This window comes from Lepidochelys kempii, chromosome 23 (genome assembly GCF_965140265.1).
Source record: "Lepidochelys kempii isolate rLepKem1 chromosome 23, rLepKem1.hap2, whole genome shotgun sequence".
Classification (NCBI taxonomy): Eukaryota; Metazoa; Chordata; order Testudines; family Cheloniidae; genus Lepidochelys; species Lepidochelys kempii.
The window spans coordinates 14,028,926-14,055,121 of record NC_133278.1 but is presented as its reverse complement, the minus strand read 5'-3'; the positions used below and the strand labels follow the sequence as shown (position 1 = coordinate 14,055,121).

Genomic DNA, 26,196 nt, shown 5'->3' with positions numbered 1-26,196 from the left:
CCTCCCCCTGAGTCCCTCAACCCCCTCCCCGGCCCTGACTCCACCCCCAATCCCCTTCCCCATAACCCCCCTCTCCCCATTTGCCTCCCCCCCATGCCCCCGCCAGGTACCTGGTGCTGGAGCACGTCTCGGGCGGGGAGCTGTTCGACTACCTGGTGAAGAAGGGGCGCCTCACCCCCAAAGAGGCTCGCAAGTTCTTCCGGCAGATCGTCTCCGCCCTGGACTTCTGCCACAGCTACTCCATCTGGTGAGCCCCCCCAGCACCCCCTCCACCCCACAGCAACCCACCACAGTCCCCGTGACCCCCACCTCCCCCCCGTTCTCTCCCACTCCAGCTCAGGCAGCGCTCCTCTCGCTGGGAACAGTAGTATGTCTTTTATCCTCTCGTTTTTTCCCACATCACACGCAGCCTGCGAGTGACAGGTCTGAGCTGAGGGCCCCCCCCGGATTGATTTGGAGTCACTCTTGTTTGAACTGAGGACAGGACTGGGTCTGCTCTCAGCCCCCTGGGTCAATCCGGAGTCACGCCGACTGCAATGGGGGCAGGGCCAAGTTCTGATCTCCACGCCATGGGGTCAGTCTGAAATCACTTCTGTTTGCACTGGGGGCAGGGCCGGTTCTGATCTCTAACTCCTGGACTCAATCTGGAGTCACTCCTGGTTGCACTGGGGATAGGTTTCTGATCTCAGCTCCCCAAGGGTCAATTCGGAGTCACTCCTGTTTGCAATGGGGAAAGGTTTCTGATCGCAGCTCCCCAAGGGTCAAGCCGGAGTCACTCCTGTTTGCACTGGGGGCAGGGCCGGCTCTGATCTCAGCCCCCGGGGGTCAATCTGGAGTCACTCCCATTTGCACTGGGGAAAGGGTTATCATCTCAGCCGCATAGGGTCAATCTGGAGTCACTCCAGTTTGCACTGGGGATAGGTTTCTGATCGCAGCTCCCCAAGGGTCAAGCCGGAGTCACTCCTGTTTGCACTGGGGGCAGGGCCAGTTCTTAACCCTTTGGGGTCTCTAACCCTCCCACTGCCCCACTGCAGCCACCGTGACCTCAAGCCGGAGAACCTGCTGCTGGACGAGAAGAACAACATCCGCATTGCGGACTTCGGGATGGCGTCCCTGCAGGTCGGGGCCAGCCTGCTGGAGACCAGCTGTGGGTGAGCCCCATGGGGCGGGGGGCTGGGGGGCTGGCGGAGTGGGGTGGGGGGGCTGAGATCCGCAGGGGCCTCGGGGGACTGGCCAGCGGGGAGAAGGGGCTGCTGGGGGCGCTGTCTGCCTCGGTGCCCCTCCTCCCCGCCCTGGCTGGGGGTGGGGCTGGGCGTCCATGGGGAGGTGTGGGGCGGGGGGGCGGGGCCTGTGTGACTCAGCCGCCCCCCTCGGGCTGAGCCTCCTTTTCACTCCGTCTCTCCCTCTGTCTGTCTGTCTGTCTCTCTCTCTTTGCTCCCCCTATTGCTGGCCCCCCAGCTCTCCCCACTATGCATGTCCCGAGGTGATCAAGGTAAGTCATGGAGTCCCGCCCCCTCCCTGCCCCTCATGCCAGCCCCACAGCCCATCGACCCTAGTATCCTGCCCCCTCCCTGACCCACGGCCCATCGACCCCCATATCCCGCCCCCTCCCTGACCCACACACCACACCCACGGCTCATCAACCCCCTATCCTGCCCTCTCCCTGTCCCACATGCCAGCCCCACAGCCCATCGACCCTGGTTTCCTGCCCCTTCCCTGCCCCATGGCCCATTGACCCCCATATCCTGCTCCCTCCCTGCCCCCCAGCTCAGCCCCATGGCCCATTGACCCCCTATGTCCTGCCCCTCCCTGCCCCACATGCCAGCCCCACAGCCCATTGACCCCCCATATTCTGCCCCTTCCTGCCCCCCAGCTCAGCCCCACAACCCAGGTGGGGTCGGATGGGTGGGGTGGACAGACGGACGTGGGGTCTCCAGACACTGTTGAAGTCGGCCGGGCGCTGAGTGTGGCCGGGGAATTGGAGCGCGGGGTGAGGGAATGGGGGGGCTTTCCCTCATTGGGGGCGGGGCTGGGGGTGGGGCTTTTCCTCGGGGAAGGGGCCAGGCTGTGGGTCCCTCCCCCGTCTGTTCCTAGCCTGGCCCCTCCCCCTCGTCCTGGGGGGCCTGTGGTCCCACTTGTTCAGGGGTTCGGTCCCAGGGAGGGGCAGGGTGGGGGTGGGGGAGACTGTGCCCTGGGGAGGGGGGGGTCTACCTCGGGGGGGGGCCTGGGGGTGTTCCCTGGGGAGCCCCCTCCCTGTCCCAACCCTGTGTCTGTGCCGCACAGGGTGAGAAATACGACGGGCGACGGGCCGACATGTGGAGCTGCGGGGTCATTCTCTTCGCCCTGCTGGTGGTGAGTACCCTGAACCCCCCTACCCCTGGACCCCAGACCCCCTGCACCCCATCCCCCTGTGCCCTGCTCCCCCTGGACCCCCATTCCCCTGCGCTCCAGACCCCCTGCGCCCCATCCTCTGGTACCCTGTGCCCTGCTCCCCCTGTGCCCCCGAACCCCCTGCCCTCTGTACCCTCGGACTCCCCTCTCCCTGTACCCCTGAAACCCCCCATACCCCAGGACTCCCCTCCTGCTGTACCCCCAAACCCCCCTCCCCCTATACCCCTGGACTTCCCTCCCCCTGTACCCCTGTACCCTGCTCCCGCTGCACCCCTGGACTCCCTGGACCCTGTCCCCCTGTAACTCCTGTACCCCACTCCCCTGTGCCCCCTGCACCCCTGTACTCCTGTCCCCCTGAACTCCAGACTCTCTGCGCCCCATCCCCCCGTACCCCTGTATCCTGTTCCCCCTACGCCCCTGAAACCCTATGTGACGGAGCAGGGGGTGGGGCGGACTGACCTGGGGATGTTGCGGGGGAGTTTCACTGGGACTGTCGGCATGGGGGATGGGATACCGGGGGTGACTTCACTGGAGGGACGATACTGGAGCAGGTGACCTGAGCCCAGGATGGGGCTGGGGCCAGGTGACACCTTCTGCCGGGAAGCTGGACAAAGGCTGGAGGAGGAGCTGGGGGGAGGCTGGGGGAGTTGGCTGGAGGGGGTTTGAGTTTGGGAGTGGACTGGGGAAACGGAGGGAGCCCCAGGGCTGGGGTCTAAGCTCCCTGCCCCCAGATGGACCTGACTGAGGAGGTCCTGTTGTCTGTACCTACAAGCTCTGTTTGGGGCTGTGTTCCTGTCGTCCAATAAACCTTCCGTTTTGCTGGCGGCTGAGAGTCACGGTGAATCGCAGGAAGTGGGGGGTGCAGGGCTCTGACTCCCCCACACTCTGTGACAACTGGTGGCAGCGGTGGGATGTACTGCACCCCGTGAACGGCGCTTCCTGCAGTAAGTGACTGAGGAGCAGTAAAACGAAGGGGGATTGACGAGGACCAGGCGTGCTGAAGGCTCAGAGAGGAGCGGTTTCGGGGGGCGGTTAACCCCTGGGAGTGTGTGACCAGCGAGAAGGGCTGTTGCAGTAACGGGGTCTCCCTGGGGACTGCGGTGAGCAGGCCCAGGGGCGGAGGAGCCTGCAGCTTGACCCTGGGAGAGAGGTGGTGACCTGGAGAAGGGCTGGCACAGTAGGGGCTCCTCCTGGAAACCGTGGGGAGCTGAGCGCACCCAGGCCTGCGAGTGGCCAGCAGGGAGATGTACGCTAAACGCCTTAAGAGCGACCTGGTGGAGCTGTGCAGGCAGAGGGGGCTGGGCACTGGGAGGCTCACCAAAGAACAGCTGATTGCCCGGCTGGAGGAGGAGGATCGCTCAGAGGAGCCGGTCCCTGACTCTGAGGGAAGCAGCCCGGCAGATGCAGGGTGGGCACCAGTGTCTGTCCCAGCCGAGCGTGGTCAGACAGCTGCCGAGGGCATCCCAGGACCCCTCCCACCTATGCCTAGGGGAAGGGCTGGGAGGAGCCCAGCGAATATTGAGGGCACCGTGACCCCCGCAGCCAGCAGGGGATCCTCCCGGCGGAGCTCCCCAGCGCTGGAGCTGAGGCGGCTGGAATGGGAGAGGGAGATAAAACTGAAAGAGCTGGAGCTGAGGCAGCAGGAACTAAAGGAGAAGTGGGAAGAACAAGAGAAGCAGAGACAGCGTGAGCTGGAGCTGGCCGGGCTGAGGAGCAGTGGAGCCCCCGGCTGCGGTGAGTGCGGGGGGGACCCAGGACTGCATGGAGATTTGATAAGTGCGTCCTGGCCCAGCGGAAGAAGGGGGAGGACATAGATGACTTCCTGAACGCCTCTGAGAAGGCCTGCGAGCTGCACAGGGTTGACCCTGCCGACAGGCTCCAGTTTCTCACCCCCTTACTGGACCCCGAAGCCGTGGGGCTGTACGGCCAAATGAAAGGGGCGGAGGCAGGGGACTATGAACTGTTCAAAAAAGCCCTTCTCCGTGAGTTTGGGCTGACTCCCAAGGTGTACTGGAAAAGGTTCTGGAGTCAGCGTAAAACCCCTGAGGTCACATATCTAGAACTGGCCCTCCAGATGCGGGGATACACCCACAAATGGGCAGATGGGACCCAAACTAAGGACCTGCTCAACCTAATTGTACTGGAGCAAGGGTATGAACAGTGCCCAGCTGACCTGAGGCTGTGGTTGGGGGACAACCTGCGACTCGCAGGGCGGCTGGCCGACAAGTTCATGAACAGCCGGGCAGGGGGTGGCAGGGAGGAGTCCCAAAGGAACAAGCCCACCATGATGCAGAGAGAGAGTCACCCTGGGACCTCCCAAAGGGGGAACATGGAGCATCCCCTCCCAAGGGTAACATCCGGCGTCAGGACCAACCACCCGGCTTGAGAGGACCAACGTGACCTGAGCTGCTATCACTGTGGCCAGAGAGGCCATGTACGGACCCAGTGCCCCAGGCTCAGGGACAGACTGAGCAGACCCAACCCACACAGGGTTAACTGGGTAGGGACCCAGCCGGACAAGGGGCAGGCTTCCCAGGCAAGGAGGGCTGGCAGCTTACCAACTGCTCAGGACGGAGGAGTTTCCCAGGCCAGCTCCTCTGCGGGGCTGGATGCTCCAGACTTAAGGTTCTCCGTTTATAGGGGGGGCGCGGGGCTGTCCCTCCAGAGAGAGTGCCTTGTACCCCTGGAGGTGGATGGGAGGAAGGTCAATGGATACTGGGATACGGGCGCGGAGGTGACGCTGTCCCGGCCCGAAGTGGTGGCTCCAGATCGGGTGGGGTCCAACACCTACCTGACCCTGACAGGGGTGGGCGGGACCCCATTTAAGGTGCCCGGGGCAAGGGTACACCTGAAATGGGGGGCCAAGGAGGGCCTCAAGGATGTGGGGGTGCACCACCATTTGCCCACTGAAGTTTTGATGGGGGGCGACCTAGAGGACTGGCCAAGCAAGCCCCAGACCGCCCTGGTTATGACGCGTAGCCAGAGCCGGCGAGGGGCACTGCGCCCTGACCTCGGGGAGGGTACCACACCGGAGGCGCAGGACCCTACCCTGGTGGGGAGGGAGGGCCGAGGGGCACGGCTCAGAGAGGCGGAGGCCTCAGACCTGGCCAGCGAGAGGGAACCGGGCCCCATCCCTTCCCCAGCCGCTGAGTTCCAGGCCGAGTTGAGGAAAGATCCCTCCTTGCGGAAGCTCAGGGACCTGGCCGACCTCAGTGTGGGACGGACCATGAGGAGAGGCTGCCAGGAGAGGTTCCTGTGGGAGAAGGGGTTCCTGTACCGAGAATGGGCTCCCACAAGGGAAGCAGAGTCCTGTGGGATCAGGAGGCAGCTGGTGGTCCCCCAGAAGTATCGCCGCAGGCTCCTGTCCCTGGCCCATGACATCCCCCTCGCAGGGCACCAGGGAATCCGGCGCCCCCGGCAGAGGTTGCTACAGAACTTTTACTGGCCCGGGGTCTTTACCACGGTCCGGCAGTATTGCCGATCCTGTGACCCCTGTCAGAGGGTGGGGAAGGCCCGGGACAAGGGGAAAGCGGCTTTGAGACCTTTGCCCATCATAGAGGAGCCTTTCCAGAAGGTGGCCATGGACATCGTGGGGCCTCTCAGCAGGACGACCCGGTCGGGGAAGAAATACATTCCGGTGGTGGTAGATTTTGCCACCCGCTACCCCGAGGCCGTGCCCTTAGCTTCCATTGAAGCCGACACCGTGGCCGATGCGCTCCTGACCATTTTCAGCCGAGTGCGGTTCCCCAAGGAAGCCTTGACAGACCAAGGCTCCAACTTCATGTCGGCCCTGCTCCGGTGCTTGTGGGAGAAATGTGGGGTCCGGCACGACTGGGCCTCAGCTTATCACCCCCAGTCCAATGGGCTGGTGGAGAGGTTCAACGGGACGCTAAAGATGATGCTGAAAACCTTTATGAACCAGCACCCGCAGGATTGGGACAAGTACTTACCGCACCTGCTGTTCGCGTACAGGGAGGTGCCCCAGGAGTCGACCGGATTTTCGCCTTTCGAACTGTTATATGGCAGGAGGGTGAGGGGCCCCCTGGACCTGATGAGAGACGAGTGGGAGGGGAAGGCCACTTCCGATGGAGAGTCAGTGGTGGAGTATGTCCTGATCTTCCGAGAGAGACTGGCTGAACTCATGGGCCTGGCCAGGGAGAATCTGGCCAGAGCCTAGAGGAAGCAGAAGGTCTGGTATGACCGCACGGCGCGGGCCCGTGCCTACGCCACCGGGGATCCGGTGATGGTTCCCATCCCCGTGAGAAAGAACAAACTACAGGCCGCCTGGGAGGGCCCTTTCAAGGTCGTCAAGCAGCTCAATGAGGTAAAGTATGTGGTGGAGCTGTCGAACCGGGCGCACCACCGCCGGGTGTACCATGTAAAACTGCTCAGGACCTGGAAAGAGAGGGCAGGGATATGCTGGGTTTGGGGGTGATGAAGCCATCTGCCAGCCCTGGAGCCTCGCTGGTGGTGCTGGTCCCCAAAAAGGACGGGTCGGTCCGGTTCTGTGTGGACTATCGGAAGCTCAATGCCATCACCGTGTCTGATGCCTACCCCATGCCCAGGCCTGAGGAGCTCCCAGACAAGCTGGGAGGAGCTCGGTACCTTACCACCATGGACCTTATGTCACGGAGTGTGGGGGAGTCCAGGCCCTGCACCCCTCTTCCTGGGATTCACTGAGACTCTCAGCCAGCCAGTAAAACAGAAGGTTTATTGGACAACAGGAACACAGTCTCAAACACGGCTTGTGGGTACACCCAGGACCCCTCAGTCCAGTCCTTCTGGGGGAGCAGGGAGCTTAGACCCCAGCCCTGGGGTTCCCTGTGTTCCTCCACCCAGCCCCAAACTGAAACTAAACCCCCCCAGCAGGTTCCCTCCTGCAGCCTCTGTTCACATTCCTGGGCAGAGGTGTCACCTCCCCCTCCCCCTCCTGGCTCAGGTGACAGGCTCTCAGGTCTCCCACCCCCAGGGCACATTCCCAGGTCAACACTCCCCCCTCCCTGCTGCGTCACATTGTCACATCTCTCCCCCCTTCGAGACTGAACTGAGGGGGGTCACGCCGACCAGTGACCTGGGGAAGTTGGGGGCCCCCTCTCCGGGACAGCGCATCCGCTATCAGGTTGGCCCTTCCCTTCACGCGGACCATGTCCATGTCGTAATCCTGCAGGAGCAGGCTCCATCTCAGGAGCTTGGCGTTGGCTCCTTTCATCTGGTGCAGCCAGGTCAGGGGAGAGTGGTCGGTGTAGACGGTGAAGTGTTGCCCGAAGAGATAGGGCTCTAGTTTCTTGAGGGCCCACACCATGGCCAGGCACTCCTTCTCGATGGCCGCGTAGTGTTGCTCCCGGGGTAGCAACTTCTTGCTCAGGTACACGATGGGGTGTCTCTCCCCCTTTTCATCCTCCTGCATTAACACTGCCCCCAGTCCCGTGTCTGAGGCGTCGGTGAACACCACAAAGGGCTTGTCAAAGTCTGGGTTTGCCAGAACTGGGCCACTGACCAGAGCCTCCTTCAGCGCCCGGAAAGCCTCCTGGCACTGCTCAGTCCAGGCCACCTTGTCTGGCTTCCCCTTCTTGCATAGCTCAGTGATGGGGGTGGCTATGGCGCTAAAGTGGGGCACAAATCTTCGGTAGTATCCTGCCATCCCAATAAAGGCTTGGACCTGCTTTTTGGTGTGGGGAGCGGGCCAGTCTCTGATCACCTCCACCTTGGCTGGTTCCGGCTTTAGGCGGCCGCTCCCCACCCGGTGGCCCAGGTAAGATACTTCCGCCATCCCCACCTTGCACTTCTCAGCTTTTACAGTCAGCCCAGCCCCCTGGAGTCGGTCCAGCACTTGTCTAACCTGGGACACGTGGTCCTCCCAGGTCTGGCTAAAGACACAGATGTCATCAATATACGCCACGGCAAAACTCTCCATCCCCCTCAGGAGCTGGTCCACCAGGCGCTGGAAGGTGGCCGGCGCTCCCTTGAGGCCGAAAGGCAGGGTCAGGAATTCATAGAGCCCCAGAGGGGTGATAAAGGCCGATTTCAGTCGGGCATCTGCATCCAGCGGCACTTGCCAGTAGCCCTTTGTAAGGTCCATGGTGGTAAGGTACCGAGCTCCTCCCAGCTTGTCTAGGAGCTCGTCAGGCCTGGGCATGGGGTAGGCATCAGACACGGTGATGGCATTGAGCTTCCGATAGTCCACACAGAACCGGACCGACCCGTCCTTTTTGGGGACCAGCACCACCGGCGAGGCCCAAGGGCTGGCAGACGGCTGGATCACCCCCAAAGCCAGCATGTCCCGGACCTCTCTTTCCAGGTCCTGAGCAGTTTTCCCTGTGACTCGGAAGGGGAAGCATCTTATCGGCGGGTGCGACCCTGTCTGCACCCATTGGACAGTCAGATTAGTGCGTCCAGGCTGGTTGGAAAACAGCTGTCGGTAGGGATGCAGCACCCCCCTGACCTCAGCTTGCTGGGCAGGGGTGAGCTGATCCGAGAGGGGAATTGTTTCCAGGGGGGAACCAGCTCTGGTCCCAGGGAATAGATCTACTAAAGGGTCATCTCCCTGCTCCTCTCACTGTCCACACACGGCCAACACCACATTCCCCCTGGCATAGTATGGCTTCATCATATTCACATGGTACACCCGGCGTTGGTACACCCGGTTCGACAGCTCCACCACATACTTTACCTCATTGAGCTGCTTGACAACCTTGAAAGGGCCCTCCCAGGCGGCCTGTACGTCCTCCCGCTCCTTAGGCTCGGCCAGGAAGCACTTATCAAAGCTTCTTGCAGTGTTGGGTCCTCCGGCAGGCAGCTTCCCTCAGGGACAGGGATCGGGTCATCCAAGCGATCCCTCTCCTCCAACTGAGCAATCAGCTGTTCCTTGGTGGACCTCCCGATGCGCAGCCCCCTCTGCCTGCACAGCTCCACCAGGTCGCTCTTAAGGCGTTTAGCGTACATCTCCCTGCTGACCACTCGCAGGCCGGGCAGCTTTCTACAGTCTCCAGGAAAAACCCCTCGTGTGCCAGTCCTTCTTGAGGTCACCACCTCTTTGCCAGGGTCGAGCTGCAGACTCCTCTGCCCCTGGGGCCGCTCGCTGCAATCCCCCGGGGGACCCTGTTACTGCAAAAGTCCTTCTCTCTGGTCACACATTCCCAGGGGTTAACCGCCCCCTGGAACCGTCTCTCTCTGAATCTTCAGCACGCCTGGTCCCCGTCAATCCCCCTTCGTTTTACTGCTCCCCAGTCACTTACTGCAGGAAGCGCCGTTCACGGGGTGCAGTACATCCCACCGCTGCCACCAGCTGTCACAGAGTGTGGGGGAGTCCAGGCCCTGCACCCCTCTTCCTGGGATCCACTGAGACTCTCAGCCAGCCAGTAAAACAGAAGGTTTATTGGACAACAGGAACACAGTCCAAAACAGAGCTTGTGGGTACAACCAGGACCCCGCAGTCAAGTCCTTCTGGGGGAGCAGGGAGCTTAGACCCCAGCCCTGGGGTTCCCTGTGTTCCTCCACCCAGCCCCAAACTGAAAATTAAACCCCCCCAGCAGGCTCCCTTCTGCAGCCTCTGTCCACATTCCTGGGCAGAGGTGTCACCTCCCCGCCCCCTCCTGGCTCTGGTTACAGGCTCTCAGGTCTCCCATCCCCAGGGCACATTCCCAGGTCAACACTCCCCCCTCCCTGCTGCCTCACATCGGCACATCACCCCTCTGGGGCTCTATGAGTTCCTGACCCTGCCTTTCGGCCTCAAGGGAGCGCCGGCCACCTTCCAGCGCCTGGTGGACCAGCTCCTGAGGGGGATGGAGAGTTTTGCCGTGGCGTATATTGATGACATCTGTGTCTTTAGCCAGACCTGGGAGGACCACGTGTCCCAGGTTAGACAAGTGCTGGACCGACTCCAGGGGGCTGGGCTGACTGTAAAAGCTGAGAAGTGCAAGGTGGGGATGGCCGAAGTATCTTACCTGGGCCATCGGGTGGGGAGCGGCCGCCTAAAGCCGGAACCAGCCAAGGTGGAGGTGATCAGAGACTGGCCCGCTCCCCACACCAAAAAGCAGGTCCAGGCCTTTGTTGGGATGGCAGGATACTACCGAAGATTTGTGCCCCACTTTAGCGCCATAACCACCCCCATCACGGAGCTATGCAAGAAGGGGAAGCCAGACAAGGTGGCCTGGACCGAGCAGTGCCAGGAGGCTTTCCGGGCACTGAAGGAGGCTCTGGTCAGTGGCCCAGTCCTGGCAAACCCAGACTTTGACAAGCCCTTTGTGGTGTTCACCGACGCGGCAGACGTGGGGCTGGGGGCGGCGTTAAGGCAGGATGGTGGAAAGGGGGAGAGACACCCCATCGGGTACTTGACCAAGAAGTTGCTACCCCGGGAGCAGAACTCCGCGGCCATCGAGAAGGAGTGCCTGGCCATGGTGCGGGCCCTTAAGAAACTCCAGCCCTGTCTCTTCGGGCGACACTTCACCGCGTACACCGACCGCTCCCCCCGACCGGGCTGCACCCCATGAAAGGAGCCAAGGCCAAGCCCCTGAGGTGGAGCCTGCTCCTGGAGGGTTAGGCCAGGGACGTGGTCCATTGACGGGAAGTGCCAACGGATAGCGGACGCGCTGTCCCGGAGAGGGGGCCCCGAACTTCCCCAGGTCACGGGTCAGTGACCCCGCTCAGTTCAGTCTCGAGGGGGGGATGTGACGGAGCAGGGAGGGGGGGCGGATTGACCTGGGGACGCTGCAAGGGGGTTTCACTGGGTCTGTCGGCATGGGGGGTGGGACACTGGGGTGCGGGGGGGGGGGGTGACACCTTCTGCCGGGAAGCTGGACAAAGGCTGGAGGAGGAGCCGGGGGAGTCGGCTGGAGGGGGTTTGAGTTTGGAGCGGTCTGGGGAAATGGAGGGAGCCCCAGGGCTGGGGTCCAAGCTCCCTGCCCCCCAGATGGACCTGACTGAGGGGTCCTGTTTGTACCTACAAGCTCTGTTTGGGGCCGTGTTCCTGTCGGCTAATAAACCTTCCGTTTTACTGGCCAGCTGAGAGTCGCAGGAAGTGGGGGTGCAGGGCTCTGACTCCCCCATAGTCCATGACACCCTGTGCCCCCGCTCCCCTGTGCCCCTGACTCCCTGCACCCCCATTCCCCCTGCACCCCTGTACCCCTGTGCCTCATACCCCCAATCCCCTGCACCCTGATACCCTGTCCTCCAGGATCCCCACTTCCCTGCACCCCAACCCCCTGTATCCCTGTGCCTCACTCCGCTGTACTCCCGCTCCCCTAGCCCTGGACCTTGATCCCCCTGCACCCCGATCCCTCTGTGCCCCAATCCCTCTGCGCCTTATCTCCTGGATCCACCCTCCCCTGCGCCCCTGTACCCCTGTGCCCTGCGCCCCAGACCCCCATCCCCCTGCACCCTGATACCTCTGTACTCCGGGATCCCCACTTCCCTGCACCCCAAGCCCCTGTACCCCTGCACCCCACTCCCCTGGATCCCTGCTCCCCCTGAACCCCGATCCCTCTGTGCCCCAATCCCTCTGCGTCTCATCTCCCGGATCCACACTCCCCCTGCGCCCCTGTACACCTGCTCCCCTGCGCTCTGGACCCTCATCCGCCCATCCTCCTGTACCCCCATCCCCTGCACCCCGCTCCCCCTGTGCCCCCATCCCCCTGTACCCCCACTCCCCCTGCACCCCCATTCCCCTACACCCCATTCCCTGGACCCCCATCCCCCTGTACCTCCAATCCCCTGGACCCCCCCATCCCTGTTCCCCCTGTACCCCATTTCCCTGTACACCAATCCCAGGCCCCTTTGCCCCATCACCCTGTACCCCCATCCCCGGATCCCCCTGGACCCCCTTCACCCAGACACCCCTGGACCCCCAGTACACCTGGACCTCCCTGTACTCCCCATCCCTCTGAAGCCCCTGTATTCCTGGTCCCCCCTGGAGCCCCACCCCCAGGCCATCCTGGACCCCCCAGGGTTGGGGGGCTCCTGTCCCCCAGAGGGATCTCATGGTCACCCCCACCCGCTGAGGGCGTCTCTCCCCCCCCGTCCTGCAGGGGGCACTGCCCTTCGACGACGACAACCTGCGGCAGCTGCTGGAGAAGGTGAAGCGGGGGGTCTTCCACATGCCCCACTTCATCCCCCCCGACTGCCAGAGCCTCCTGCGTGGCATGATCGAGGTGGAGCCGGAGAAACGGCTCAGCGTGAGTCCGGCTGGGGGGCGCTGGCTGGGGGAGATGTGGGGTGTGGGGGGCACCTGCTGGGGGAGCTGTGGGGGCACTGTGGGGCGTGGGGGGCACTGGCTGGGGGCGTAGGGGGTGCTGGCTGGGGGAGATGTGGGGTGTGGGGGGCACCTGCTGGGGGAGCTGTGGGGGCACTGTGGGGCGTGGGGGGCACTGGCTGGGGGCGCAGGGGGTGCTGGCTGGGGGAGTTGTGGGGTGTGGGGGGCGCCTGCTGGGGGAGCTGTGGGGGCACTGTGGGGCGTGGGGGGCACTGGCTGGGGGCGTAGGGGGTGCTGGCTGGGGGAGTTGTGGGGTGTGGGGGGCGCCTGCTGGGGGAGCTGTGGGGGCACTGTGGGGCGTGGGGGGCACTGGCTGGGGGCGTAGGGGGTGCTGGCTGGGGGAGTTGTGGGGTGTGGGGGGCGCCTGCTGGGGGAGCTGTGGGGGCACTGTGGGGCGTGGGGGGCACTGGCTGGGGGCGTAGGGGGTGCTGGCTGGGGGAGATGTGGGGTGTGGGGGGCACCTGCTGGGGGAGCTGTGGGGGCACTGTGGGTTGTGGGGGGTGCTGGCTGGGGAAGCTGTGGGGAATGGGGGGCACCGGCTGGGGGGAGCAGTGGGGGCCAGGCAGGACCAGCTAATTCGGCTGCTGTCTCCTCTGCCCGTAGCTGGAGCAGATCCAGAAGCATCCCTGGTTCCTGTGAGTATCACATGCAGCCGCCCCCTGCCCCACCCCTGCGCCCATCACCCTGGTATCCCGCCCCCTGCCCTGCCCCTGCGCCCATCACCCTGGTGTCCTGCCCCCTGGGCCCATCACCCTGGTATCCCGCCCCCTGCCCTGCCCCTGCGCCCATCACCCTGGTGTGCTGCCCCCTGGGCCCATCACCCTGATGTCCTGCCCCCTGCCCCGCCCCTGCGCCCATCACCCTGGTATCCCGCCCCCTGCCCTGCCCCTGCGCCCATCACCCTGGTGTGCTGCCCCCTGGGCCCATCACCCTGATGTCCTGCCCCCTGCCCCGCCCCTGCGCCCATCACCCTGGTGTCCCGACCCCTGCCCTGCCCCTGCGCCCATCACCCTGGTGTGCTGCCCCCTGGGCCCATCACCCTGATGTCCTGCCCCCTGCCCCCATCACCCTGGTGTCCCGACCCCTGCGCCCATCACCCTGGTATCCCGCCCCCTGCCCTGCCCCTGCGCCCATCACCCTGGTATCCCGCCCCCTGCCCTGCCCCTGGGCCCATCACCCTGATGTCCTGCCCCCTGCCCCCATCACCCTGGTGTCCCGACCCCTGGGCCCATCTACCCCGGTATCCTGGCTTCTCTGGTTAGAGCCTGGCACCCCCCCCGGCACCCCAACAGTTGAATATTTCTTATGAGAACCCGGCTTAACCCCCCCATTGCCGGGATCCCCCCCATCCCTCCCCCCTGCCAGGATTCCCCCAGCCCCCCATCCCGCGCTCCCCCCGCCGGTAGCAGCAGTGGGGCTGTTCCCCGCAGGGGGGGGAAGAACGAGCCCGAGCCGGAGCAGCTGGTGCCGCGGAAGGTGTCGATCCGGCGCATCCAGTCGGTGAGCGAGCTGGACCCCGACGTGCTGGAGAGCATGTACTCGCTGGGCTGCTTCCGCGACAAGGGGCGACTCCAGCACGAGCTGCAGGCCGAGGGGTACGGGGGGCTGCAGGCCGAGGGGGACGGGGGGCTGCAGGCCGAGGGGGACGGGGGGAGGGGCTGCAGAAAGAGGGGGACGGGGAGGCTGCAGGGGGAGGGGCTGCAGAAAGAGGGGCATGGGGGGCTGCAGGCTGAGGGGAACAGGGGGAGGGGCTGCAGGCCGAGGGGGACGGGGGGAGGGGCTGCAGAAAGAGGGGTACGGGGGGCTGCAGGGGGAGGGGCTGCAGGCCGAGGGGGACGGGGGGCTGCAGGCCGAGGGGGATGGGGGGAGGGGCTGCAGAAAGAGGGGTATGGGGGGGGCTGCAGGGGGAGGGGCTGCAGAAAGAGGGGCATGGGGGGCTGCAGGCCGAGGGGGACGGGGGGCTGCAGGCTGAGGGGAACAGGGGGAGGGGCTGCAGGCCGAGGGGGACGGGGGGAGGGGCTGCAGAAAGAGGGGTACGGGGGGCTGCAGGGGGAGGGGCTGCAGGCCGAGGGGGACGGGGGGCTGCAGGCCGAGGGGGATGGGGGGAGGGGCTGCAGAAAGAGGGGTATGGGGGGGCTGCAGGGGGAGGGGCTGCAGAAAGAGGGGCATGGGGGGCTGCAGGTCGAGGGGTATGGGGGGCTGCAGGCCGAGGGGTACGGGGGGCTGCAGGCCGAGGGGGACGGGGGGAGGGGCTGCAGAAAGAGGGGTATGGGGGGGCTGCAGGGGGAGGGGCTGCAGAAAGAGGGGCATGGGGGGCTGCAGGCCGAGGGGTACGGGGGGCTGCAGGCCAAGGGGGACGGGGGACTGCAGGCCGAGGGGGACGGGGGGAGGGGCTGCAGAAAGAGGGGTACGGGGGGCTGCAGGCCGAGGGGGATGGGGGAGGGGCTGCAGAAAGGGGTATGGGGGGGCTGCAGGACGAGGGGTACGGGGGGCTGCAGGCCGAGGGGGACGGGGGGAGGGGCTGCAGAAAGAGGGGTACGGGGGGCTGCAGGCTGAGGGGTAGCGAGCAGGCAGGAGGGGGAGGGGAGGGGGCAAGAGAGACTGGTGGGGGGGATGGTGCTGTGGGGAGGGTGAGTTCAATTGAGGGGGTGCGGCGGGGGGGTGAGACCGGTGTGGGGAGGGGCACGGCAGTGGTGGGGGACAGACAGGGCATGGGGGGGACATGACTGGAGGGGGAGATGCGGGGGGGGCAGGAGGCCGGAGGGGGTTGGGAGATGGGGTGGGGGGTTGTGGCCGGGGGCTTGGGAGGGGAGGGGGGAGGAGGAAGGAGCGGAGCAGGGGCAGGGGAGGGGAGTTGTGGGAGGGGGTTAATGACAGGAAGGGAGGGGGGTGGCCCCTGCATGGCCCTGATCCCCCCTCCCGCCACCCCAGGGAGAACCAGGAGAAGATGATCTATTACCTGCTGCTGGATCGCAAGGAGCGTTACCCCAGCTGTGAGGACGAGGACCTGCCGCCCCGCAACGACGCCGGTGAGACCCCCCCGGAGCCCCCTCCGCCCCCGTGCCGCTCCCCCCCGGAGCCAGCCACAACCCCCGCGCTGCTCCCCCCCGGAGCCCCCTCCGCCCCCGCGCTGCTCCCCCCCCCGGAGCCAGCCGCATCCCCAGTGCTGCTCCCTCCCAGAGCCCCCTCCCGCCCGGAGCCCCCTCCGCCCCCGCGCCGCTCCCCCCCAGAGCCAGCCGCATCCCCAGTGCTGCTCCCTCCTGGAGCCAGCCACAACCCCCGCGCTGCTCCCCCCCAGAGCCCCCTCCGCCCCCGCGCCGCTCCCCCCCGGAGCCCCCTCCACCCCTGCGCCGCTCCCCCCCGGAGCCAGCCGCATCCCCGGCGCTGCTCCCCCCCGGAGCCCCCTCCACCCCCACGCCGCTCCCCCCCGGAGCCAGCCACAAACCCCGCGCTGCTCCCCCCCGGAGCCCCCTCCGCCCCCCGCGCTGCTCCCCCCCGGAGCCAGCCACAACCCCAGTGCTGCTCCCCCCTGGAGCCAGCCACAACCCCCGCGCCGCTCCCCCCCAGAGCCAGCCGCATCCCCCACGCTGCTCCCCCCCGGAGCCCCCTCCGCCCCAGCGCCGCTCCCCCCCAGAGCCAGCCACAAGCTCCGCGCCGCTCCCCCCCAGAGCCGCCTCCACCCCCGCGCCGCTCCCCCCCGGAGCCAGCCACAACCCCCGCGCTGCTCCCCCCCCCTCCGCCCCCTCCGCCGCCGCGCTGCTCCCCCCCGGAGCCCCCTCCACCCCCGCGCCACTCCCCACAAGAGCCAGCCGCATCCCCCGCGCTGCTCCCCCCCAGAGCCCCCTCCGCCCCCGCGCCGCTCCCCCCCGGAGCCCCCTCCACCCCCGCGCCGCTCCCCCCCGGAGCCAGCCGCATCCCCAGCGCTGCTCCCCCCAAGAGCCAGCCGCATCCCCCGCGCTGCTCCCCCCCCGGAGCCCCCTCCACCCCCGCGCCACTCCCCCCAAGAGCCAGCCGCATCCCCCGTGATGCTCCCCCCCAGAGCCCCCTCCGCCCCCGTGCCGCTCCCCCCCGGAGCCAGCCACAACCCCCGCGCTGCTCCCCCCCTCCGCCCCCTCCGCCCCCGCGCTGCTCCCCCCCGGAGCCCCCTCCACCCCCGCGCCACTCCCCCCAAGAGCCAGCCGCATCCCCCGCGCTGCTCCCCCCCAGAGCCCCCTCCGCCCCCGCGCCGCTCCCCCCCGGAGCCCCCTCCACCCCCGCGCCGCTCCCCCCCGGAGCCCCCTCCACCCCCGCGCCGCTCCCCCCCGGAGCCAGCCGCATCCCCAGCGCTGCTCCCCCCAAGAGCCAGCCGCATCCCCCGCGCTGCTCCCCCCCGGAGCCCCCTCCACCCCCGCGCCACTCCCCCCAAGAGCCAGCCGCATCCCCCGTGCTGCTCCCCCCCAGAGCCCCCTCCGCCCCCGTGCCGCTCCCCCCCGGAGCCAGCCACAACCCCCGCGCTGCTCCCCCCCGGAGCCCCCTCCGCCCCCGCGCTGCTCCCCCTCCGGAGCCAGCCACATCCCCAGCGCCACTCCCCCCCGGAGCCCCCTCCACCCCCGCACCACTCCCCCCCAGAGCCAGCCACATCCCCAGCGCTGCTCCCCTCCAGAGCCAGCCGCATCCCCCGCGCTGCTCCCCCCCAGAGCCCCCTCCGCCCCCGCGCCGCTCCCCCCCGGAGCCCCTTCCGCCCCTGCGCTGCTCCCGCCCGGAGCCAGCCACAACCTCCGCGCTGCTCCCCCCCAGAGCCAGCCGCATCCCCAGCGCTGCTCCCCCCCCGGACCCCCTCCGCCCCCACGCTGCTCCCCCCCAGAGCCAGCCACAACCCCCACGCTGCACCTCCCCAGAGCCCCCTCCACCCCCGCGCTGCTCCCCCCAGAGCCAGCCACAACACCTGCGCTGCTCCCCCCCGAGCCAGCCGCATCCCCAGCGCCACTCCTCCCCAGAGCCCCCTCCGCCCCCGTGCTGCTCCCCCCCAGAGCCAGCCGCATCCCCCGCGCTGCTCCTCCCCAGAGCCCCCTCCACCCCGCGCCGCTCCCCCCCAGAGCCAGCCACAACTCCCGCGCTGCTCCCCCCCCAGCCGCAACCCCCGTGCCACTCCTCCCCAGAGCCCCCTCCGCCCCCGTGCTGCTCCCCCCCAGAGCCAGCCGCATCCCCCGCGCTGCTCCCTCCCAGAGCCCCCTCCACCCCCGCGCTGCTCCCCCCCCAGCCGCAACCCCCGTGCCACTCCCCCCCAGAGCCCCCTCCACCCCCGCGCTGCTCCCCCCCAGAGCCAGCCACAACCCCAGCGCCACTCCTCCCCAGAGCCCCCTCCGCCCCGTGCTGCTCCCCCCCAGAGCCAGCCGCATCCCCAGCGCTGCTCCCCCGCAGAGCCCCCTCCACCTCCACGCCGCTCCCCCCCAGAGCCAGCCGCATCCCCAGCGCCGCTCCCCCCCAGAGCCAGCCACAACCCCCGCGCTGCTGCCCCCCGGAGCCCCCTCCGCCCCCACGCCACTCCCCCCCAGAGCCAGCCACAACCCCTGCGCCGCTCCTCCCCAGAGCCCCCTCCGCCCCCTCGCTGCTCCCCCCCCAGAGCCCACCCCGGTGCCTACTCCCCCCGTGCCACTCCCCCCAGAGTCCACTCGGCCCCCCGCCCCACTTCCCCCAGAGCCAGCTGCATCCCCAGAACCAGCTCCCAGCACTGCACCCCCATAAACCATCCCCCCCCCGTGTCCCGGAGCCAGCCCCCGCCTCCCCCAGAGCCACCGCATCTCAGCCCCCGTCCACCCGGCCCCTGCGCCCCACCCCAGAGGGGCCGTGTCCCCGCGCCGGGCAAGGGGTCCCCGGATACCCAGCCCCCGCGACCCCACCCCAGAGTGGCTGCGTCCCGCACTCACCTCCCCCCCGCCGGTTCCCTGGCAGACCCCCCCCGGAAGCGGGTCGACTCGCCGATGCTTAACCGCCACGGGAAACGGCGGCCCGAGCGGAAGTCCATGGAGGTCCTGAGCGTCACCGATGGGGGCTCCCCGGTCCCGGCCCGACGGGCCATCGAGATGGCCCAGCACAGCCAGAGGTGAGGGGGGCTGGGGGGCACCAGAGGAGGCGGGGAGGGGTGACAGCTCCAGGGGCCCATTGCACAGCCTGGTGCTAGGGGGCGCTGCCCTCCCTCCCCTGCCCCCCAGCAGTGCCCCATCTTCCCAGCCAGGCACTGGGTGGGGCTGCAGCTGTGCCCCCCTCAGCGCACCCCCCCCAATTGCTCTGCAACCACCGTGCCGTGTGTCAGAGCCCCTGTACAGCTGAGGGGGATTCCCCGTCTGTGTCCCTGCGGCCCCCCCCCATGGCTCTGCCTGGCCTAGTCCCCATCCTGCCCCTGCGGGGGACAACCCTGGAGCTGGGCCCGTCTCTCTCCCTGACCCCCAACCTGTGCCCCTCACCCAGGTCTCGCTCCGTCAGCGGTGCCTCCACTGGCCTGTCCTCCAGCCCCCTGAGCAGCCCCAGGGTGAGTGTCTGACGGGCCCCCTGCCGGGGGAGGGGGCGGAGCTGCCCCATGGGGTGGGGCTGGGGCTGCTATGGGGGCAGGGACAGGGCGGGGGTCGCTGTGGGGACGGGGGCTGAGGGGGCAGGAAGGGGGGCACGGTCCAGGGGAACTCTTGGTGGGGGGGGGTCACAGACCCTGCAGCCTCATTCCACCTCATTTGGCCTCGGTGCAGAAAGGCAAAATCTGGGGGAAAGGGGGGACAGAGAGACGCCCCCCGGGGGGCAGGGCAGCTGGCGGGGGGGCGAGGGCTCGAGGGAGGAGATAGGTCAGGGGCTTGGGGTCTGACTGGGGGGAGGAGGAGGGATGGGGGATGGGGGAGGGGAAGGCTGGCAGGGCGGGGGATAGGGATAGAGGGGGGCTGGCTGGGGGAGATGAGGTTGTGGGGCTGGGGGTTGTGGGGTGGGCAGTGGGGAGTTTGGGGGCTGGGGGGGGAGTTGGGGGCTGGTTGGCAGTAGATGGGCGTTGGGGGGCAGGGGCTGAGGGAGGGGAGGGCTGGCGGGGGTGACAGGGGTTGTAGATTGGAGGGGCGGGAGAGGGTAGCTGGGGGGCTGGGAGAGGGGAAGCTGGGTAGGGAGGTGTCCAGGGGGCATAGATTGGGGGCTGGGGAAAGGGTAGGTGGGGGGCTGGGGGATGGGAGGGGAAGCCTGACAGCGGGTGACGGGGGTTGTAGATCAGGGGCCTGGGGCAATGGGTGGGGGGGTCGATGGGGGGTTCGTAGATTGGGGGCTGGGGGTAGCTGGGGGAGGGGAGCGCTGGCGGGGGGCAGAGGGTCGTAGATCGGTGGCTGGGGGTAGCTGGGGGAGGGGAGAGCTGGTGGGGGGCAATGGGGGGTCGTAGATCGAGGAGATGGGGAGGGGTAGGTGGGGGAGGGAAGCGCTGGCGGGGGGCAGGGGGTCATAGATCGGGGGCTGGGTGTAGCTGGGGGAGGGGAGAGTGGTGGGGGGCAATGGGGGGTTGTAGTTGGGGGGGGCTGGGGAGGGGAAGCCTGGCAGCGGGTGACCAGGGCTGTAGATCGGGGGCGGGGGCGATGGCTGGGGGGCTGCGGGGGGTCATTGCTGCGCCTCACGCTCACCCCATCTCACGGCTCTCCCCCCCCCTCCGCCCTCCTTCCCCCCGGGGGGGCATCTCTCTGTCCCTCCTTCCCCCCCCACCCAGAGCCCCGTCTTCTCCTCCCCACCCCCGACGCCGGAGCCCCCCGCGCCCCCCAAGACCCAGACGCTGCCGGCCAAGGGCAGCCTGGCCGGGGGGCGGGGGCTGCACCAGAGCCGGCGCTCGGCCCCCTTCCCGCTGCCCCCCGCCGCCTCCCCGCCCCCCACCCCCCCTTCCCGCTTCCGCTTCCCCCCGACTAAGCCCCCCCCCGCCTCTGTGCCGCAGGTCACCCCCCACCCTTCCCCCCGGGGCAGCCCCCTCCCCACCCCGCTGGGCACCCCTGTCCACACACCCAAGGACAGCCCCTCGGGCACCCCCGGGGGGACCCCCCCCTCCAGCCCCGGGGCCGCCGGCCTGGCCTGGAAGACGCGGCTCAACTCCATCAAGAACAGCTTCCTGGGGTCGCCCCGCTTCCACCGCCGGAAACTGCAAGGTGAGGGGCTGGGGGGATCGGGGGGCAGCGGGGGTCTGGGGGGCCGTGGGGGGATCGGGGGGTCGCAGGGATGACAGGGGGCAGCAGGGGGCTGGGGGGCCATGGGGGCAGTGGGGGGATCGGGGGGTCACAGGGGGGATCGGGGGGTCACAGGGAGGACGGGGCAGCAGAGGGCTGGGGTGTCGCAGGGGGTTGCAGGGAGGACCGGGGGGTCGCAGGGAAGACCGGGGGCTGGGGAGATTGGGGGGTTGCAGGGAGGACTGGGGGCAGTGGGGGGCTGGGGGGATCGGGGGGGTCGCAGAGAGGACGGGGGCAGCGGGGTGCTGGGAGGATTGGGGTGCAGTGGAGGGATCGGGGGTTGCAGGGAGGACTGGGGGGCTGGGGGGTTCGGGGGGCAGTGGGGGGGTCGGGGGGTCACAGGGAGGACAGGGCAGCGGAGGGTTGGGGGGCCTGGGGGGTTGCAGGGAGGACCGGGGGATCGCAGGGGGTACTGGGGGCAGCCGGGGGCTGGGGGGATCTGGGGGTCGCAGGGAGGACCGAGGGCTGGGGGGCCCAGGGGAAAGTGGGGGGATCGGGGGGTCGCAGGGAGGACCGGGGGTGGCTGGGGGGACCGGGGGACACAGGGGACTGGGAGCAGTGGGGGGCTGGGGGACATTGGGAGTTGGGGGGCCAGGGAGCAGAGCAGGATGGGGGGATCGGGGGGGAAGAAAACCCTGGGTCAGGAGGGGAAATTGGGGGCAGGAGGGCAGGAATCAGTGGGGTGCTGGGGGTGGTGGGAGAGGCAGAAGGGGGGAATTGGGGAGGGAGGATCAGAGAGGGTGGGGGTGGGGGGCTCGTGGGCAGGGGGCTCGTTGGTGTTTCTGCCCCTCTAACCCCCTCTCCCCCCCGCAGTCCCCACCCCGGAGGAGATGTCCAGCCTGACGCCGGAGTCCTCCCCAGAGTGAGTATGGGGGGGACTGGCCCCCCCTGAGCCCCACTGCTCCCCCGCCAAGCCCTGCACCCCCCAATGCCACCCCTTCCCCCACCCCCCACCTGCTGACCCTGCTTCTCCCCCATACTCCCCTCACCGACCCTGCTTGCCCCCGAACCTGCTGACACCCCCCCCACGCCCTCCTCTGGCCCCCCCTCGTCCTCCAGCACCTGCCGACCCCCCTGTCTCTGCCCCCTGTCTCCCACCAACAACCCACTCAGGGCCCAGAGAGCCCCCCTTGGACTCTCCCCCCAGCCCTACTGCCTGGCCCAGTCCCTGGCTCCCCCCCCCCCGCCTCTGCCCCAGCCCTGCCCCCCCTGTTCCCTCCCCGCCCGGCCCTGCCCCCAGCTCCCTCCCCCTCCTCCTGGCTCCCCCCCGCAGCTCTCCTGCCCACCCCTGCCTGGCCCTGCCCCCAGTTCCCCCCCCCCCGGCTCCCTCCCCTCCCCGGCCTGGTCCCCTGCCCGCCCCCTGCCCCTGTCTGCCCCCGCCCAGCCCTGCCCCCCGGCTCCCTCCCCTCCCCGGCCTGGTCCCTTGCTCTCCTGCCCACCCCCGGCTCCCCCCTGCCCCCACACGGCCCTGCCCCCCCCCGGCTCCCTCCCCGCCCTGCCCCCAGCTCCCCCCCGGCTCTCCTGACCCCCCCTCTCTCCCCAGGCTGGCCAAGAAGTCCTGGTTCGGGAATTTCATCTCGCTGGAGAAGGAGGAGCTGATCTTCGTGGTGATCCGGGACAAGCCGCTCAGCTCGGTCAAGGCCGACATCGTCCACGCCTTCCTCTCGGTGGGGAGCCGGGGGCCGGGGGCTGGGGGCAGGAGGGACAGAGGATGAGGGGCTGGGACGGGGGCAAGAGGGATGGGGGATGGGGCAGATGGGGCAGGGGTCCAGGCTGAGTGGCAGGAGGGACCGAGACGGGGGGGCTGGGACGGGGGGCAGGAGGGATGGGGGCTGGGCCAGGGGGCGGGGGGGCCAGGCTGGGTGGCAGGAGGGACAGAGGTTGGGGGCTGGGCCAGGGGGCATGATGGACAGGGGCTGGGGCAGGGGGGCCGAGCTGAATGGCAGGAGGGATGGGGGCAGGAGGGATGGGGGCTGGGCCAGGCGGGGCGGGGGGCCGGGCTGAATGGGAGGAGGGACGGGGGCTGGGGGCTCTGAGGTGGGACATGGAGGGTTGGCCAGGGCACTGGGGGAGGGGGCTGGGCCATGGGGAGCCGGGGGAACAGCCGTGGGGACCCTGACCTGCCGCCTCTGCCCCCCAGATCCCCAGCTTGAGTCACAGCGTCCTGTCCCAGACGAGCTTCCGGGCCGAGTACCGGGCGTCGGGGGGCCCAGCCGTCTTCCAGAAACCCGTCCGGTTCCAGGTGGACATCAGCGCCTCGGAGGGGGGGGCCGCCCCCAAGGACAGCGGGGTGTTCTCCGTCAGCTTCACCCTCATCTCAGGTGGGGACCCCGGGACCCCGTTTCCTGCCCCTGGGGCCTCCGTTCCCCTGGGATCCCCTTCCCTTCCCCGGGAAACGGGTCCCCTGCCCCTGGGGCCTCGGTGCCCCCGGGACCCCATTCCCCTGCCCCTGGGGCCTCTGTTCCCTGCTTTTGGGCCTCCGTTCCCCCGGATCCCGTTCCCTTCTCCTGGGATCCTGTTCCCTTCCTCTGGGACCCGGTTTCCCTGCCATTGGGACCCCGTTCCCCTGCCCCTGGGGCCTCTGTTCCCCCGGGACCACGTTCCCTGCTTTCGGGGCCTCCGTTCCCCCGGGATCCCGTTCCCTTCTCCCGGGGCCCGGGTTCCCTGCCCCTGGGGCCTCGGTGCCCCTGGGACCCCCGGTGCCTTCCCCTGGGGCCTCCGCTCCCCTGCAACCCTTTCCCTGACTCCCCACCTCATTTCCCCAGGCCTCCCTGTCCCCAGGCCCCCCGTCACCCTCAGCCCGTTGCCCTGGGACCCCCCAATCCACATCCCACCCGGGACTCTGCACCCCCCCATATCCCTGCACCCCATCTCCCCCAGAACACAGGACCCGGGGAGCCCCCCCCAACACTTAATCTCTCACCTCCCCCCAGGTCCCAGCCGTCGATTCAAGCGGGTCGTGGAGACGATCCAGGCTCAGCTGCTCAGTTCCCATGACCAGCCCTCGGTGCAGGCCCTCGCCGGTGAGTCAGGCCCCAGGGCCTCTCCCCTCCCGGGGCACCGGCAGGGCTGGGGGGGCGGTGGTTGGCTAGCAGGGGCTGCAGGTCGGGAGTGAGGGGCACCGGCAGGGCTGGCGGGGGACCCAGGGCCGGGCTAGCAGGGGGCTGCGGGTCGGGAGTGAGGGGCACCGGCAGGGCTGGGGGGGGGCCCAGGGCCGGGCTAGCAGGGGGCTGCGGGTCGGGAGTGAGGGGCACCGGCAGGGCTGGGCGGGGGGCCAGGGCCGGGCTAGCAGGGGGCTGCGGGTCGGGAGTGAGGGGCACCGGCAGGGCTGGGGGGGGCCCAGGGCCGGGCTAGCAGGGGGCTGCGGGTCGGGAGTGAGGGGCACCGGCAGGGCTGGGGGGGGCCCAGGGCCGGGCTAGCAGGGGGCTGCGGGTCGGTAGTGAGGGGCACCGGCAGGGTTGGCGGGGGGCCCAGGGCCGGGCTAGCAGGGGCTGCGGGTCGGGAGTGAGGGGCACCGGCAGGGCTGGGGGGGGCCCAGGGCCGGGCTAGCAGGGGGCTGCGGGTCGGGAGTGAGGGGCACCGGCAGGGCTGCGGGGGGGCCAGGGCCGAGCTAGCAGGGGGCTGCGGGTCGGGAGTGAGGGGCACCGGCAGGGCTGGGGGGGGCCCAGGGCCGGGCTAGCAGGGGGCTGCGGGTCGGGAGTGAGGGGCACCCCTTTCCTAATCCGTGTCTCTCCGCCCCCCCCTCGCCCCCCAGATGAGAAGAACGGGCAGCAGCCCCGCCCGCCGGGCACCCCCACCCGCGTGGCCCAGAATTCCCGGCGCTCCGACCCCGACGTCTCGGAGCAGCCTCGCCGCGGCTCCTGCAAGGAAAAGAAACTCGTGTCGTCCAACGGGACGCAGGCCCCCCAGCCCCCGCAGCAGCCTTGACCCCCCGGGGGGCACGGGGAGCACAGCCCCCCACTCTGGCCTCGGCCTCCGCGACCCCCTGCAGCCGGTGGGGGGAAGGAAGGAGAGGAAAAAAGACACGGACAGGACCTCGCCCCTGACGGGGCTTGGGGCAGGCTGGGGGGGGTGGCACGGGAATTGACCCCCCCACACACACAATGGCTGAGCAGGTGCCATGGTCCAAGCAGACCATACTGTGAACCTGTAAATATTTAACACAAAAAAGACCCTCCCGACCGCCCCCGACACAGAAGACCGAAAAGGAAACTGCAAATGACGACAAACCCCACAAAAAATCCACAGAGGAAAAAAAAAAAAACCTGAACTGAGCAGATGGGCGATGGAGCCGGGGCGGGGGGGGTCCGGGGGGGGGGGCGGCTGGCTGGCTGGCCAGGGCGGGCGGGGGCGGGAGAAACGAGATTTTAATTTAATGTATTGACGGGAGGAGGGAGTGGATTGGTGGATTTCGTTACCCACTCCTCCGCTTCCCCCCCTTCCCTCGTTCCCCGGTTCGATGCACCCCAGACCTTGGCTGGCTTCTTCCCAAACTGCTTTCCGGGGGGGGGCCCACCCCGACCCCCTGCTGTGGTGACGTGAGGCGGGAGGCTGTGCGCGTGTGGACGCCCTGACGCCGGATCAAAGCCCCGTCCTGCCGGTCCCGCATAGGGGGCGGGGGGGGGGAGCATTTCTTCTCCCACCCGGTGAAACTCTGCCCCAGCTCCGGAGCCAGGCAGGGAGGGGACCGGCGCTTCCCCCGCGGGGTCGCCGGGGCTCCCTCCCCGCCGGCTCCCATCGGTTTCCGCGGTGGATCCGTGGAAAGAAGGGAACCGACGTCGCTGGGGGCCTGCTGGGTCCCCCTCCTGCCTTGCTGGGCCGACGCCGCCCGGGGGCGCCATTTGCACCGTCGCGCAAAACGACGTGGGGGGCGGGGGGAGCCGCTGGTTTCCGAATGACGGCGGCTGTTGGAAACCGATAAGCCATTAAACCCCACCGGCCCCGGTAAACGCTCAGAAGGCAGAGGAATAATACTGGGCTTTGGCCGCGTCTTTCTTCCTTCGCCTTGCTGTCAATTCCGACGCGCCTCTTTTGCGGGCGGCTGCAAATCGAAGGCTCCGAGTTTAATGGTCCCTCTCCGGGGCTGAGCCACGGCAAAGGGGCCTAGGCCTTGGGTGTGCGGGGACCGGGTCGAAATCTATTTCGTTAAACCGGAGTGAAACCCCCTCCCTGCTCCCGAGTGTAGACGCGCTTCACCCGGCTTCGTAGCAGCACGGATCCACCTTCAAGGATTTCTGGGCGGGGAAAGCAAAGATCTGCCCCGCCTCCAATGGCATTTGAGTCACACTCTGAGATAGCGCGTTTGAGTCACTAGCTGGCCAGAGAGGTGTCGATTTACTCTGAGATAGCGCG

The 26,196-nt window shown here is 68.4% G+C and overlaps 2 protein-coding genes across 2 annotated transcripts in view; both read left to right on the top strand.

The window, feature by feature from the left end:
- Positions 1-5,106, top strand: part of LOC140902360 (uncharacterized) — a 138,915-nt gene extending 133,809 nt beyond the window's left edge. The window contains exon 2 of the mRNA XM_073322377.1: positions 5,081-5,106. The gene's annotated coding sequence lies outside the window, so the exon portion shown is untranslated. The remainder of the gene's footprint in view (positions 1-5,080) is intronic.
- Positions 1-25,815, top strand: part of BRSK1 (BR serine/threonine kinase 1) — a 33,032-nt gene extending 7,217 nt beyond the window's left edge. The window contains exons 4-19 of the mRNA XM_073322007.1: positions 107-247; positions 1,035-1,151; positions 1,459-1,492; positions 2,284-2,352; positions 12,414-12,560; positions 13,241-13,272; positions 14,068-14,232; positions 15,569-15,666; positions 18,569-18,719; positions 19,085-19,145; positions 20,559-20,766; positions 21,658-21,706; positions 22,388-22,511; positions 22,985-23,165; positions 23,778-23,867; positions 24,599-25,815. Coding sequence (XP_073178108.1) covers positions 107-247; positions 1,035-1,151; positions 1,459-1,492; positions 2,284-2,352; positions 12,414-12,560; positions 13,241-13,272; positions 14,068-14,232; positions 15,569-15,666; positions 18,569-18,719; positions 19,085-19,145; positions 20,559-20,766; positions 21,658-21,706; positions 22,388-22,511; positions 22,985-23,165; positions 23,778-23,867; positions 24,599-24,771 — 1,840 coding nt within the window. The 3' untranslated portion in view covers positions 24,772-25,815. The remainder of the gene's footprint in view (positions 1-106; positions 248-1,034; positions 1,152-1,458; positions 1,493-2,283; positions 2,353-12,413; positions 12,561-13,240; positions 13,273-14,067; positions 14,233-15,568; positions 15,667-18,568; positions 18,720-19,084; positions 19,146-20,558; positions 20,767-21,657; positions 21,707-22,387; positions 22,512-22,984; positions 23,166-23,777; positions 23,868-24,598) is intronic.
- Positions 25,816-26,196: the final 381 nt, after the last annotated feature.